General features: G+C 40.1%; 1 protein-coding gene across 2 annotated transcripts; it reads left to right on the forward strand.

Annotated features, from left to right (window-relative positions):
- The first annotated feature begins 5,417 nt into the window (after positions 1-5,417).
- Positions 5,418-7,474, forward strand: LOC115208425 (cytochrome c oxidase subunit 6C-1). Of its 2 annotated transcripts, XM_029776480.1 has the most exons (5): positions 5,494-5,589; positions 6,261-6,374; positions 6,487-6,601; positions 6,818-6,949; positions 7,373-7,474. In XM_029776480.1, exons 3-4 carry the CDS (start codon positions 6,497-6,499, stop codon positions 6,941-6,943), a joined length of 231 nt encoding a protein of 76 aa, XP_029632340.1. In that variant the 5' UTR covers positions 5,494-5,589; positions 6,261-6,374; positions 6,487-6,496; the 3' UTR covers positions 6,944-6,949; positions 7,373-7,474. The 2 variants fall into 2 exon arrangements, with proteins under 2 accessions (XP_029632339.1, XP_029632340.1); XM_029776479.1 differs by lacking the exon at positions 6,261-6,374 and having other exon boundaries at positions 5,418-5,589.
- The last annotated feature ends 6,307 nt before the right edge of the window (positions 7,475-13,781 follow it).

Raw genomic sequence — 13,781 nt, forward strand, 5'->3', positions numbered from 1 at the left:
GTTTTCTCCAGTGTATTTATCCCTGTGTTTCTCTCTGTGCCAGTTCGTCTTGTATGTTTCCAAGTCAACCAGCGTTTTTCCCGTTCTCCTGCTTTTTACATTCTCCTTTTTCTAGTCCTCTCAGTTTTGACCCTTGCCTGTTTCTGGACTTTGTACCCGCCTGCCTGACCTTTCTGCCTGCCTTGACCACGAGCCTGTCTGCCACTCTGTACCTCCTGGACTCTGATCTGGTTTTGACCTTTTTGCCTGTCCACGACCATTCTCTTGCCTACCCCTTTGGATTAATAAACATTGTAAGACTCCAACTATCTGCCTCCTGTGTCTGCATCTGGGTCTCGCCTTGTGCCTTGATAAAGCCAACTGTAGCTGTACTAAGAAGAGCAACCAGATATAAACTCATTGTTTTAAACTTGATTTCCAAGGTGACAGGCTCAATCATTCTACTCACCACCCAATTATACGTGGCAACAAGTGCATGACAAAATATTGCATATTTCAAATTGAGTACTTCAAAAACACCAGAAAACACATTGTAGAATGAGTAGATCACTACATCAATGAATTGATAGCATCATAACTCAGAACAGTAAATAAAAGGAAATTAAATTCACTACCCATTTAACAAACATGTCCCTTTTAAAAAAACATTACAGGCTCCTGGATCTCCTCTTCAATGAGGTCACCCTTGATCCACGCCGTATGGGGGAAGCTGTGCGAAATATCCATCCCAAGAACACTGTCTGCCCAGCGTGAGAGGCCTGTCAAGGAGGAGGCCATAGCTGGATTTGTCTCCCACTTCAATCTTGGGGGTAACTGAAGCAAAGTGGGTGACTGAAGCCTGCTTGATTGAAGTGGGGTACATGGGTCCCCCTCTCCCGCTCCCCATCAATCTCTGTAGTTGGTTGCATTTCTTAAACCTAAGTAATTCACTTTTATGGGATATGATATCACATTTAGCTTCTTTGTATAGTTTTATTTTCAAGCATTCTGACGGAAGTTGAGCATTACAAATTGTATGAATCAATGGGGTCCTGTACACTACAGGACGGCCGGGGCCCTATATTAGGCTTATGGCTCTAATATTTTTTTTTATGTTAATTTATGTTTCACCATTATTTCTAACCTTTATTTCGCATGAGTGTTCATGTTGATCAATATTTTGGCTATGCTGGCCTATTGTAAATGATCAAATAAATGTTGGATCAAAACATACAATTCTGAACATATTGTCATTTATAATGCTAATGCAGAGGCACCAATTAATTGTCCAGTACATTTATTGTATGCTGTTTTCATGTACATTCCCTTATGTCAAAGCTTCTAAGGAGATTCTGGCTTTACTAATTCTTGTGAAGTGTATCAGTGAACTTTATTCTGTAAATAGCTACAAAACAATAGAAATGCACTTATTGTATTGCTGCTGTTTGTCTGATATCCAAGAGGCCATGATCAGCTCTGTTGACCATGAGAGCATTTTGGATACTATTTAGGCTCGGAATGACGTGGCCCATTGTTTAACTGGTGTTTCAAAGAGCCATCCGTCAAGGCGAGCTGTTCTTTCAGGCTTCCTGATAGTTAAAGTTGAGGAAAAAAGTTAACATTTCTTAAATAGTGGAAAAATATTATAGGTAATGTTTTGTTCTTTCAAAAGCTATTTTTATTTGGGGAAATAGGAAGAATGCGTGGGACCTTTAAGAAAAACAATATATTGTGTGGGAATTTCAGTACTTCAGCATAACATTTTCTGCAGGTTTTCTCATGGTTTATTTAAACATTAAATCTTTCCATGGAAAATACAAAACTTCAAATGTTCAAAGAACATCTAAGAATGTTATTTAAAACCCTAAACATTCCATTCTCAGCGTCAATAAAACTCTCTTTCCTCTATCTTGCTAAGTGTGTTCAGGTGTTGGCTGCGCCCACTAATTGGCCACAACTGATCTTAATTAGTGTTTGTTTGCTTTTGAAATGGGGTCTGTTAGAATAGACTAAAATGAACTGCTTGGTGGCGCAGTGGACAAAATTTTATGGACAGAGAACAGAAGATCAGGTCGAGTCTCACTGACGCTGTGCCACAATAAAAAAATAAATGTGTTTTCATGATTAATGCCTCAGCAAATGAATTCCCATGTGTCCTGTGCTTTGAGTTCAAAACAGTTAACCCAAACAGTGTAATGTGGTAAACCGTGGGGTGTTGGGTTGAGCGTGCAGAGATGAACACAGAGACAGGGAGGTTGTAGTCAGAAAACACAACTTTACCAGGGAACAAAAGAAACATAATAAAATAACTTAAGTTTGGCCAGCCCTTCTCAGATTCGGCTCTGTGAGCTTCGTTCCCTTCCTTAGGCTCCCTCCTTATGATTTCAATCTCCACCTGTCCAGCATCCAAGTTGAACATTGCACTTTATTGCTCAGCAAAGAATGTTGTGTCCACATTCATGAAAGGATTGGAAATGAACGACACACATGGCTCAAGCTGATGAAGGTCACAAAACCTATTCTCAAACTCTTGCCCAAGCCTGTTTATGACTTCACAGTACTTTTCTGCAACTTTGTCAAACGTCTCAGATGCAGAAGCATTGTCTTTCAGCACCGACTGCACAGAGGGAAAGTGCAGCACCTTTTTTTCTGTAAATCCACAGAGAAAATGTTCATCTTGGCTTTAAATGCATTTAAAGCACTTATCAGATCAACAACAGTCTTACCTTTGCCTTGCAGCTTGCAGTTCAAGTCATTTAGTTTCCCAGTAATGTCCGTCAAAAATGCAAGGTCAAGTGTCCACTCTGTGTCCTCTAGCAGTGAGACGTCTTCGCCTTTGGACTACTTGAACTCTTTGATTTCACCCAAAAGTGACAAAAAACGAAGTAAAACTCGTCCTCTCCTGAGCCATCGGATTTCTGTGTGTAGCAGCAGGTCACCATATTCAGCTGACATCTCCTCCAATAGCACCTTGAAAATCCTGTGCTGTTTTGCTTTGGAGCGGATGTTGTTTATGATTTATCACGTGCTCAAAGCCGATCACTTTTGCACATAACGCCTGCTGGTGAATGATGCAGTGGTAATGCAGACATTTTGGGAAGTCTGGGTCACTTTTACAGTGAGCGATGAAACCTGTATGTCGGCCGATCATAGCAGGAGCCCCGTCTGTAGTCATCGCTACCAGCTTTTCCAATGGTACCCTTTTCTGCACGAAAAACTCCTTCACCGTGTTATAAATGTCAACTCCCCTCGTAGTTGTCTTTAAGGGCAGTAGTGCCAGGATTCTTCTCTTGTGGAGAAATCTTCAAACACCATCCGGAGTAAAAAGAATAGCAACAGAATACAATTCAATTTCAGACGCGGCTCACTAGTGAGTTGTGCTATTTTTAGACCAGGCCTGTGGGCGACTCATGTGGTCCCTGGGGGCGACCTGGTGCCCGCGGGCACCATGTTGGTGACCCCTGATCTATACCATAGACATCAGTGGAGGCTGCTGAGGGGAGGACGGCTCATAATAATTGCTGGAATGGGATAATGGAATGGTATCCGAAATATCAAACATGTGGTTTCCATGTGGTTGATGCCATTCCATTGACTCCATCCCAGCCATTATTATATGCCGTCCTCACCTCAACAGCCTCCTCTGATAGACATTAAAACCAGTACATTTTACCCACACGGGACAAGTAGTTAGTGATAGCGCTGATGGGGCATGAAGCAGGAAGTATTTGAATTTGAAGCGTGCCATATTGCTGAATGGGGTTGAATGGCACCAAAAAATCGCTAAGGATCATGGTGAAAGTGGCCGTAACTAGCAAAGAATGATGGTCGATGTAGTTATTTTCATCCTGCCTGAGCGACACGTGCAAAAAGCGTGCATGAGGGCATGATGGTCTGTGTCAGCACGTGGTCCTGTGTGACTAAATGTAGTAGCCAGAATGTTTCACTATTTTTAAAAAAGATCTCGATTTGTAGCGAATTTTTAAATGATTCACCGTGTGGATCGAACTTGATCCTAATTATTTTTTTAATTGCCCAAAATGCGTGTCATTTTTGGGGGTTTGGCATTTCTGACGATTGTAATTTACATATACTTTCTAGGGCAGAACAGGGCTTTTAGCACCGCTAGGTTGCTACGCAGTAGCCGACCAGCAAGAGCTCATGATTTCACTCTCCAGACCAGACACTGGGGGCCTGGTCTATACCAAGGGGCCAGGTTCCAGTCTAGAAGCACTTACAGTTTTGCTTCAGTTTTGCTTCAATTTCCATAAACGGTCACATAGAGAAGTCAGATTTTAAAATTCCTAATAAGACACTTTAGTCATCAGCTTTGTCCACAAAACATCCATTGAAATATTTAAATAATTGTCGCTGAGCCCACACATTTTTTTTTCATCACTCACACTGACGATATTAACATTATATATTCATCCAATATCTGCCATGTTTTTGGATGACGTGATGATTACATAGCTGCTCGTGCAGCTCGCTGTGTGCACCGAGTGCTAGTGCGCATGGGATGTTGGACGGTATAAACAGGATGAAACCCGGATTTAGAAGGTCCATGAATCGGCCTATGCAAATATGAGTAGATTACCTTGAAAACAAGGTCGGATCTTGGACATAGTCTCCAATTAACATTATACCTCTATGGTCTATACACCATGAGTCATTGATGCCAGTAAAAAACGTCAGCAATGTCATCATCAGGTATACTGATATATTTCATGTTTTTACATTTTTTTTATGTTAGTTTATTGCACGATAAAGAATATAAGTAGGAATCACCAGGGCATCTCTGATGATCATTCTTGTGCGCTGATACTTCTATCGATGGATATTTCTCGAGTCCTGGGTTTTTCCCGTAGTATTCCTTCTGCAAGATTGTCGGTCTTCACTAGTTACCACAGCCACAAAGTCATATACCCTGCATATTTCTACAATCTTCTTAAAATGTGATTTTAAACCTAACCTTAACCCTAAACTTAACCACACTACTAACCATATGCCTAACCCTAACCTTTAAATTAAGACCAAAAAAGCTCATTTTTGTTTCCATTAATGTATCTCGTAAAAACCAAGATTGTCCCTTCGCAAGACCAATTCCTTGCATCACCCGTCTCTTTTCCCCTTTCCTTTTGTGCCACAACGTCAAAGAGTTTCATAACTAAACCAAGATAGACCACAGCCTGTCGTTTCCAATGGTGGTGGGCAAGCACGAACAAGCAAGGTGGTGGGCAGAGCCAAGCACGAGTTAGCAAGATCCTATTGGCCCGTTCTAGCATACATCTGCATATATCTATTTAGAGAACGGAAACTGTATTGAGATCAAATGTTTCATCAATAAGAAAATGCGCAGAATGTAGGCCAAAATCCATCTTCTCCCACTGCCCATGGGCTTCCTCTCACTACCATATATATATGAATATGAATAGGGAAGCCGACCGACCGACCTCCAGTACAGTAAGTGGCGGTGTATGCGCCTGTCAGTTGGTTGCGATCCGCCAATACAAATTTAAAGAAGAATAAATATTCCATCCGCATAAATCCGAAAGATCAACGCATCAGAGGTGCGTTAACACATTTTGGTGAAGGTCGTGAGTGCTTCTTGTAAGTATTTTGTAAATGTGAAACCAAACGCTTTCTATGAAACATGTACAGACAATATATACTTAAAGTTGTTTAAATGTTATGATTCTCTCCATTACATAGTAAATTTGTAATTGTCGACATTATCCGTTAGTTTGTTGCTAAGTTTGCTAACCTCTCGATAGGTTCTCTTTTCAATGTTTCAGTTGTTGGTGTAGTAGTTTTACTGGCAGAATACACAGATATCTAGCCAATTGCAGCTAACATTTAGTTAATTATGTTGACATTCTTTTCTTTACTGAAATTAGCGGCCGACACCTACGTTAGCTAGCTAAGCTAAGGAACTTGTTAGCATTACATTTTACATGAGTCATGATATTGATAGTTTTAATGGTTCTCAGAAAATGTCACGCTAAGTTAAGTAAGTAGGTAGGTAGGTAAACATTGACATAACTAGCTGCCAGTAGTTAACGAAGGTAGCACTTGATTCTGTACCAGCACACACATTGGCTAGACTGATATAGCTAACCATACATTTTCTAAGGGGCTATTTCTAAATAGAGGCATTTTACATGTAATATATATGGATCATATATGGATCACATTGGCCAATGTCAATAGCATCACCACATGGAGATATTCAACCATGTTTTTCTGAATTGCCAATCCGATTGGTGTCCTTTCTTTTGAAGGGGAATCTGCTAGCTACCACTTGGGATTGATCCAAATGTGACTTGGATGTTGGTCACACAGCTAAATGCCTGATTAAACTTCACCACACAGCAAATTCATTACAATCAACCTAAGTACGATCATAAGTACAACCAATATATTTTGACATAAGGACATTTCTGAAAGCAGCATTGTTGTACTTCAACCCAAGTAAATTATGTGCCATTTCTCATCTGAACATTCCAGGAATTCCACAATGACTCTGGCTAAGCCTGCAATGCGAGGACTCCTTGGGAAGCGTCTGCGGTTCCATTTGCCCATTGCCTTCGCTCTGTCATTGGTGGCTGCAGCAGCTTTCAAGGTCAGCTGACAATCTTGTTTTTGTTTAAGGCGTCCCAGGATTTCAGCAAGGCGGCCACCTTAACATTTTCTATGTAGGAAAAGCCCTGGGGAGAGAAGTATGGAATGGTTAAAGTCCATCATGGACTTTATCACATTGAATGGATATCGTCAGCAACGGGCATGTTTTTGTATTCATAAGTAAATACTTCCTTTTGATGTAATTCTGTCTTCTCAGTACGGTGTAACAGAGCCCAGGAAACAGGCCTATGCCGATTTCTACAAACAATATGACACCACAAAGGAGTTCAACAACATGAGGGAAGCTGGGGTTTTTGAAAGTGTCAGGCCAACTGGCAAATAAACCCCTGTGAGTATTTTGCAACCAATGAGGCATCATTTCATCTATCTATTAGGCCAGTGTTCTTCACTCCTTGTCCTGGAGGGCTGCAGTGGGTGCAGGCTTTTGTCCCAGCCAGCCCCACATTGGCACACCTCGGTTGTGTTCTGTAGGCACAAATCAGAACATTTGTCAAAATGTTCAACTTGTCCTGTAAGAGTGCAAATGTTTCTAAAATGTTTCAGAACATTGTTGCCTACTGAACAAGCCCTTGAATTTGCTAAACAAGGTCTCACTGATTTGTTGAGCCAAGTTTTTTTTGGTGCTAACCTTAACAAGGAGGATAAAATAATGCTTCCATCCTCTTGGACCATGAGTGGATGGGTTTTATAATAATTTGTCAATGTTATAGCTGCAATTCTGCAATGTGTTACTTCCCTTTCTCTATTACAGCTGGTGTCCAATTGTGCATTCCTGGTCTGATGTTCCAGCTCTGTGATTTACTCATCAAACACTGCGGTTATGTTCTCATGAATAAATGATTCTCTATGCGTGCCAGTGCCTCATTATGATTAATCTGTTATTGTGATAAACTGTTTTAAAACATTTTTGATTAAGAATGCAACAATGCTTTCATTCCCAAAGAATACTGGGAGTGTATTCATTACATCTTGCATCGGAAACCATTTACGAACCAAACCGACGCAATCAGAAAGATTGAGCAAAAAAATGTTAAGCAACCGAATCGGCATAAAACAAAATACACTTCAGTTGAAGTCATGCGAGTAAAGTTGTATCATAATAAAAAAATCATGACAGCTGTGATGGAAACTAGAACTTTCAATTTTATAAATGGCAACAGAATTTGATTGTTTGACATGGTGGGATCTTTTTGTGTTGGGTAAAAACAATTATGTGAGAAATGCTGGTGGAAACACCTTTATGCACAAACATTGAGAACGAAGTTAAACTTGTAGTCATGCGATAATGTGTGTGTGGGCCTCCCACTAAGACTCAGGGAAACCATGCTGTTTATTATTAGGCTACAGATTAAATATATGCTTCTCCGGGTGGTGAGCCTGATGCACCTTTTCAATAAATATCGAGGGTCTTATTGTGGAGACAGTATCGATGCTTGACTGCATTTTTCACAAATAGTCTGCTCTTATCGATAATCTCATGTAGACTAGCCTACCCACATTGTGCTCTAGCCAACAGTTTACAGATACAAGTGCCAAGCTCAGAGTAGGCATATTTGCTATTTAATGCAACCGTTTTTGTGACGACAAGAGGTAGAGTTGGAAATGCGATGGGAACACTTAACTTTTTTATTTTGTACATGACAGTACATGTGTGCTATTCGTCATCACGCACTGCTTTTTATCCACAAGTCTGTTTGGTGGAGGATACACTGGTGGGAAAATGTACATTTTCTTCACACTGGTTTTATAATATTCACATGAAAGTCTGTCGCCAAATGGATGGAAACCAATTGTGTGATGGGGGATTTCTATAGGTCGTTATCATAAAAATGTCACAAGGTGCTGAGCGTTAGATTTGCCTGGTGTGTGGGGAGGGGACACCCAGCTCCAATAAAATAATTGACTGCATGCCATTTAAAGGAAAAAAACCGTTAATTTACAGTCAAGTAACACGCGAGAATATTTTTTTGTGAACAAATGTTTAATTTTCGCGGTAAGGTTGGTAGCAACATGGAAAATCGTTGTGGAAATCAGTTGCAACTCAAATCGACAATGCAATGCTAGCAAGCAAGCGTAGCCACACGCATGTAACGTAGCTAGTTGGCTCTAAAATCGCTTTAACAAACTGCACTATCAATGTAGGGGTCTACCTGCAGATCAATGTCACTCAAGAGTTGCACTCTAACATTCGCAACTGCAGGTATACTTTTGAGGAGATGGGAAACGTATCCCATTCTACGTTAATGAACCGCGCTCTCCAAGTTTTGAATGAAGGACTTTTGGGCGCTAAATCAAAAAACCAACATTAGCACGAATTTCGTCAACAAGAAGTACATTACAAATATTTTCCGGGATGTGAGATAATTAACTTGCTATCTGTAGTATTGTATAGCTCTGGAATCGTGACATTACATACGTTCGAGGAAAAATAGGGACGTTTCGCGACATATACACTGACTTTGAGAAGGGATTGCGTGACGATTAGTTTAGCAACTGCATGACAACGTGAACGCGATTAGGTTGACAGGCTGGATATCCTTTCAATAATATCGCTGGCAATGGCACCATGCAATGCACCTTGTACTAAATTAAATTAGACATTTCTAGAGGTAGGAATGTCGAAAAAAATATGATCAACGTCTCATTCGAGAGAAGACATCCTCCCGATTTATGACATCGGCCATTATTGAAATGTGATATGTATGATATGCGTTTTAGGATCTAAAAGCCGTATTCCTATTAATTAAAATGTACTGAGAGCGACTTTTATCACGCTGCTGCTTCATACCGGCCGGATGTCTGCCTGCTTGAACGCCAATACTTCAGATATACATGAAAACATGCAATGACCCAGCGATTCGATAGAACATCACTCGGAGATGCACAACAACAGTATAACATTCAAAACGGGTGAACCATTCCTTTAGGGGGTTGTTAAAGCTGCAATATGTAACCTTTTGGGCGACACCACCATATTCACATATTTATAAATAAGTTATAGATCTGTCACTTATTGAAAGCAAGTCTAAGAAGAGGTAGTTCTGATCTATATGCGATATTTCTATTCTTTCCGTTGTTAAATTTCGTTTTTGCATCTTTTACTTTCTGTTTTGTACACCAGTTTAAAACAGCTGAATAAACTATATTTTTGGTTATGGAAAGTATATTTCACAGCGGTTTAGGTGGTATGATTATCTGCTTGTTTTGTCACAAACTGAAATTAGGCGAACTATTCGAATTTTAGCAACCAGGAAATTGAGCGATTTCTGCATAGTGCATCTTTAAATAAATGTGAATTATTTGACTGTAATATCATCACATCTTGAAGAGCATAGTCAGAACTACACATTTCCGATTATTCCATGGAATATCATTACACACATTTAGCTAAATTAAAGTTATACAGCAAGTAAGTGCATGCTTTTCATGATCAGTAAACATCAATTGATCATGTAATTTCAGATATGTGAGGGTTGCCTCACGATATCTCTCAATATTGGCCACCGTTAATTTGATATTTCAGTGATATAAATGCAACATGCAAAATGTCATTGTTTTTACTGAGTTGCAGTTCATATGAGTCAATTGAAATAAATGCATTAGGCCCTAATCTTTGGATTTCACATGACTGGGAATACAGATAATTAAAAAATGGACCTCACAATGGGCCCCAGGATCTCGCCACAGTATTTTTGTGCATTCAAACTGTCATTGATAAAATGAAATTGTGTTTGTTGTCCGTAGCTTATGCCTGCCAATACCATAACCCCACCACCATCATGGGGCACATCAGCAAACTGCTCGCCCACACGACGCCATACATGTGATTTGTGGGTGTGAGGCTGTTTGGACCTACTAAAAATTCTCTAAAATGACATTGAAGTTGGCTTATGGTAGAGAAATTAACATTTAATTCTCTGGCAACCGCTCTGGTAGACATTCCTGCAGTCAGCATGCCAATTGCATGCTCCCTCAAAACTTGAGACATCTGTGGCTGTAATGGGGTGCATAACTGGTGGCAGGGAAGTCAGACGCAGGAGAGCAGAACTAGGTAATAGCCAGAGCAGTTTAATAGTAAAACCAACGGCATAAGAAATACAAAATATGGGCACAATAACCCGATGCGCACCAGTCAAACAAATGTGCACAAGCACTTACAACAAACAATACAACACAAAGACATAGGGCGAACAGAGGGTTAAATACACAACACGTAATGAGGGAATGAAAACCAGGTGTGTGGGAAAACAAGACAAAACAAATGGAAAATGAAAAATGGATCGGCGATGGCTAGAAGACCTGCGACGTCAACCGCCAAACACCAACCGAACAAGGAGAGGCACCGACTTCGGCAGAAGTCGCGACAGTCGCATTGTATTGAGTGAAAACTGCACATTTTAGAGTGTCCTTTTATTGTCCCCAGCACAAGGTGCACCTGTGTAATTATCATGCTGTTTAGTCAGCTTCTTGATATTCCACACCTGTTAGATGGATGGAATATCTTGGCAAAGGAGAAATGCTCACTAACAGGGATGTAAAAAAAATATGTGCACAAAATTTGAGAGAAATAAAGTTTTTGTGCATATGGAACATTTCTGGGATCTTTTATTTCAGCTCATAAAAGATGGGACCAACACTTTACATATTGCGTTTATATTTTTGTTCAGTGTATATGTGCCTGACAGGTTTGAGGGGTTTAGGTTCATTTCCCGTCCTTTGTGGGCTCTGCCTGTCAAGCAGAAGGGTGCATTTCTCGATGTATTGTCAGCTGATGTTAACTTTGCAAGCTACCGGTAGAAACTTTGTACAGTTGTCTAAACATAGTGGTAAGAAGACCTAATGTACTTTTTTCTTCAACCAACATAAGCCTACCTAGTGAAGTTAGCTAACCTCATCCCCTTTTTAACATTGTTTTTAAGATTGTTTAATTACGATGGCTGCTGACAGACATAATAAGCTACATTGATTGATGAACCACGTCAAATTAGCTAGCTAGCTAGCTAATAACAGATTTGGTATTTTATTAGGATCCCCATTAGGTGTTACAAAAGCAGAAGCTACTCTTCCTGGGGTCCACACAAAACATGAAACATGACATAATACAGAACATTAGTAGACAAGAACAGCTCAAGGAGAGAACTATATAATTTTTTAAAAAAGGCACACGTAGCCGACATATCAATGCATACACACAAACTATCTATGTCAAATAGGGGAAAAGCGTTGTGTCGTGAGGTGTTGCTTTATTTGTTTTTTGAAACCAGGTTTGCTGTTTATTTGAGCAATGTGAGATGGAAGGAAGTTCCATGCAATAAGGGCTCTATATAGTACTGTACGTTTTCTTGAATTTGTTATGGATTTGGGAACTGTGAAAAGGCACCTGGTGGCATGTCTGGTGGGGTAAGTGTGTGTGTGTCAGAGCTGTGTGTAAGCTGACTATGCAAACAATGTGGGATTTCCAACACATTAATGTTTCTTATAAAAAATAAGTGATGCAGTCAGTCTCTCCTCAACTCTTAGCCAACAGAGACTGGCATGCATAGTATTTATATCAGCCCTCTGATTTACGATGAAGAGCAAAACGTGCCGCTCTGTTCTGGGCCAGCTGCAGCTTAACTAGGTCTTTCTTGCAGCACTGGACCACATGACTGGACAATAATCAAGATTAGACAAAACTAGAGCCTGCAGAACTTGGTTTTTGGAGTGTGGTGTCAAAAAAGCAGAGCATCTCTTTATTACGGACAGACCTCTCCCCATCTTTACAACCATGGAATCTACAGTTGAAGTCCGAAGTTTACATACACCTTAGAGCCAAATAAGAAAAAGAGAGAAAAAAATAAGCCATATCTCAGACTGGGCAAAATAACACAGACACTGGACAGAGATATGGCTTTTTTTTTGCAACTTTGCAAGCTTAAAAGGGTGTAAACGATGCTGAATGGGTGTAGACAAAGAAAAGCTCTCCAGTAGACGCCGCACAAGTCCTCAACTGGCAGGTTCATTAAATGGTACCCACAAAACACCAGTCTCAACGTCAACAGTGAAGAGGCGACTCTGGGATGCTGGCCTTCTAGGCAGAGTTTCAAAGAAAAAGCCATATCTTAGGCCAATAAAATAAAATATTAAGATGTCCAGACACTGGACAGAGGAACTCTTCCTAGAAGGCCAGCATCCCGGAGTCGCCTCTTCACTGTTGACGTTGAGACTGGTGTTTCGCGGGTACTATTTAATGAAGCTCCCAGTTGAGGACTTGTGAGGCGTCTGTTTCTCAAACTAGACTCTCTAATGTACTTGTCCTCTTGCTCAGTTGTGCACTGGGGCCTCCCACTCCTTTTTCTATTCTGGTTAGAGCCAGTTTGCGCTGTTATGTGAAGGGAGTAGTACACAGCGTTGTACGAGATCTTCAGTTTCTTGGCAATTTCTTGCAATGAATGGCCTTCATTTCTCAGAACAAGAATAGACTGATGAGTTTCAGGCCATTTTGAGCCTGTAATCGAACCCACAAATGCTGATGCTCCAGATAGTCTGAAAAAAGCCAGTTTTATTGCTTCTTTAATCAGGACAACAGTTTTCAGCTGTGCTAACAATTGCAAAAGGGTTTTCTAATGATCAATTAGCCTTTTAAAATGTATGTAGATATCCCATTAAAAATCAGCCGTTTCCAGCTACAGTAGTCATTTACAACATTAACAATGTCTACACTGTATTTCTGATCAATTTGATGTTATTTTAATGGACAAAAAATGTGCTTTTCTTTAAAAAACAAGGGCATTTCTATGTGACCCCAAACTTTTGAACGGTAGTGTACGTTTTTTCATCAGCAAACTATGATCGATAATGTCAAAAGCCGCACAAAAGTCTAACAAAACAGTCAATCATAAGTCATTTGTGTAAGTGCCATGCTTGTTGAATGTCCTTCCCTATAAGCATGCTAAAAGCCTGTTGTCAATTTGTTTACAGTAAAATAACATTGTATCTGGTCAAACAACATTTTTTCAAAAAGTTTACTAAGGGTTGGTGACAGACTGATTGGTGTCTGAGAAATTCTATAGGAAGGGAGAGACTGCAGATTCTTTCAAACAACAATTGTATAAGATTAGCAAAAATGAAGCAATCAACCATAACCAAGAAGGGCTTAAAAGCTTAACAAACATAGCCGG

Source organism: Salmo trutta, chromosome 14 (assembly GCF_901001165.1).
Source record: "Salmo trutta chromosome 14, fSalTru1.1, whole genome shotgun sequence".
In the NCBI taxonomy this organism is placed as follows: domain Eukaryota; kingdom Metazoa; phylum Chordata; class Actinopteri; order Salmoniformes; family Salmonidae; genus Salmo; species Salmo trutta.

What these genes read in the sequence shown, in the direction of transcription:
- LOC115208425 (XM_029776479.1), top strand. Translation starts at nt 6,497, where the DNA reads ATGACTCTGGCTAAGCCTGCAATGCGAGGACTCCTTGGGAAGCGTCTG. An exon ending in TGGCTGCAGCAGCTTTCAAG is followed by an intron (nt 6,602 to 6,817) that starts GTCAGCTGACAA and finishes CTGTCTTCTCAG; the next exon opens with TACGGTGTAACAGAGCCCAG.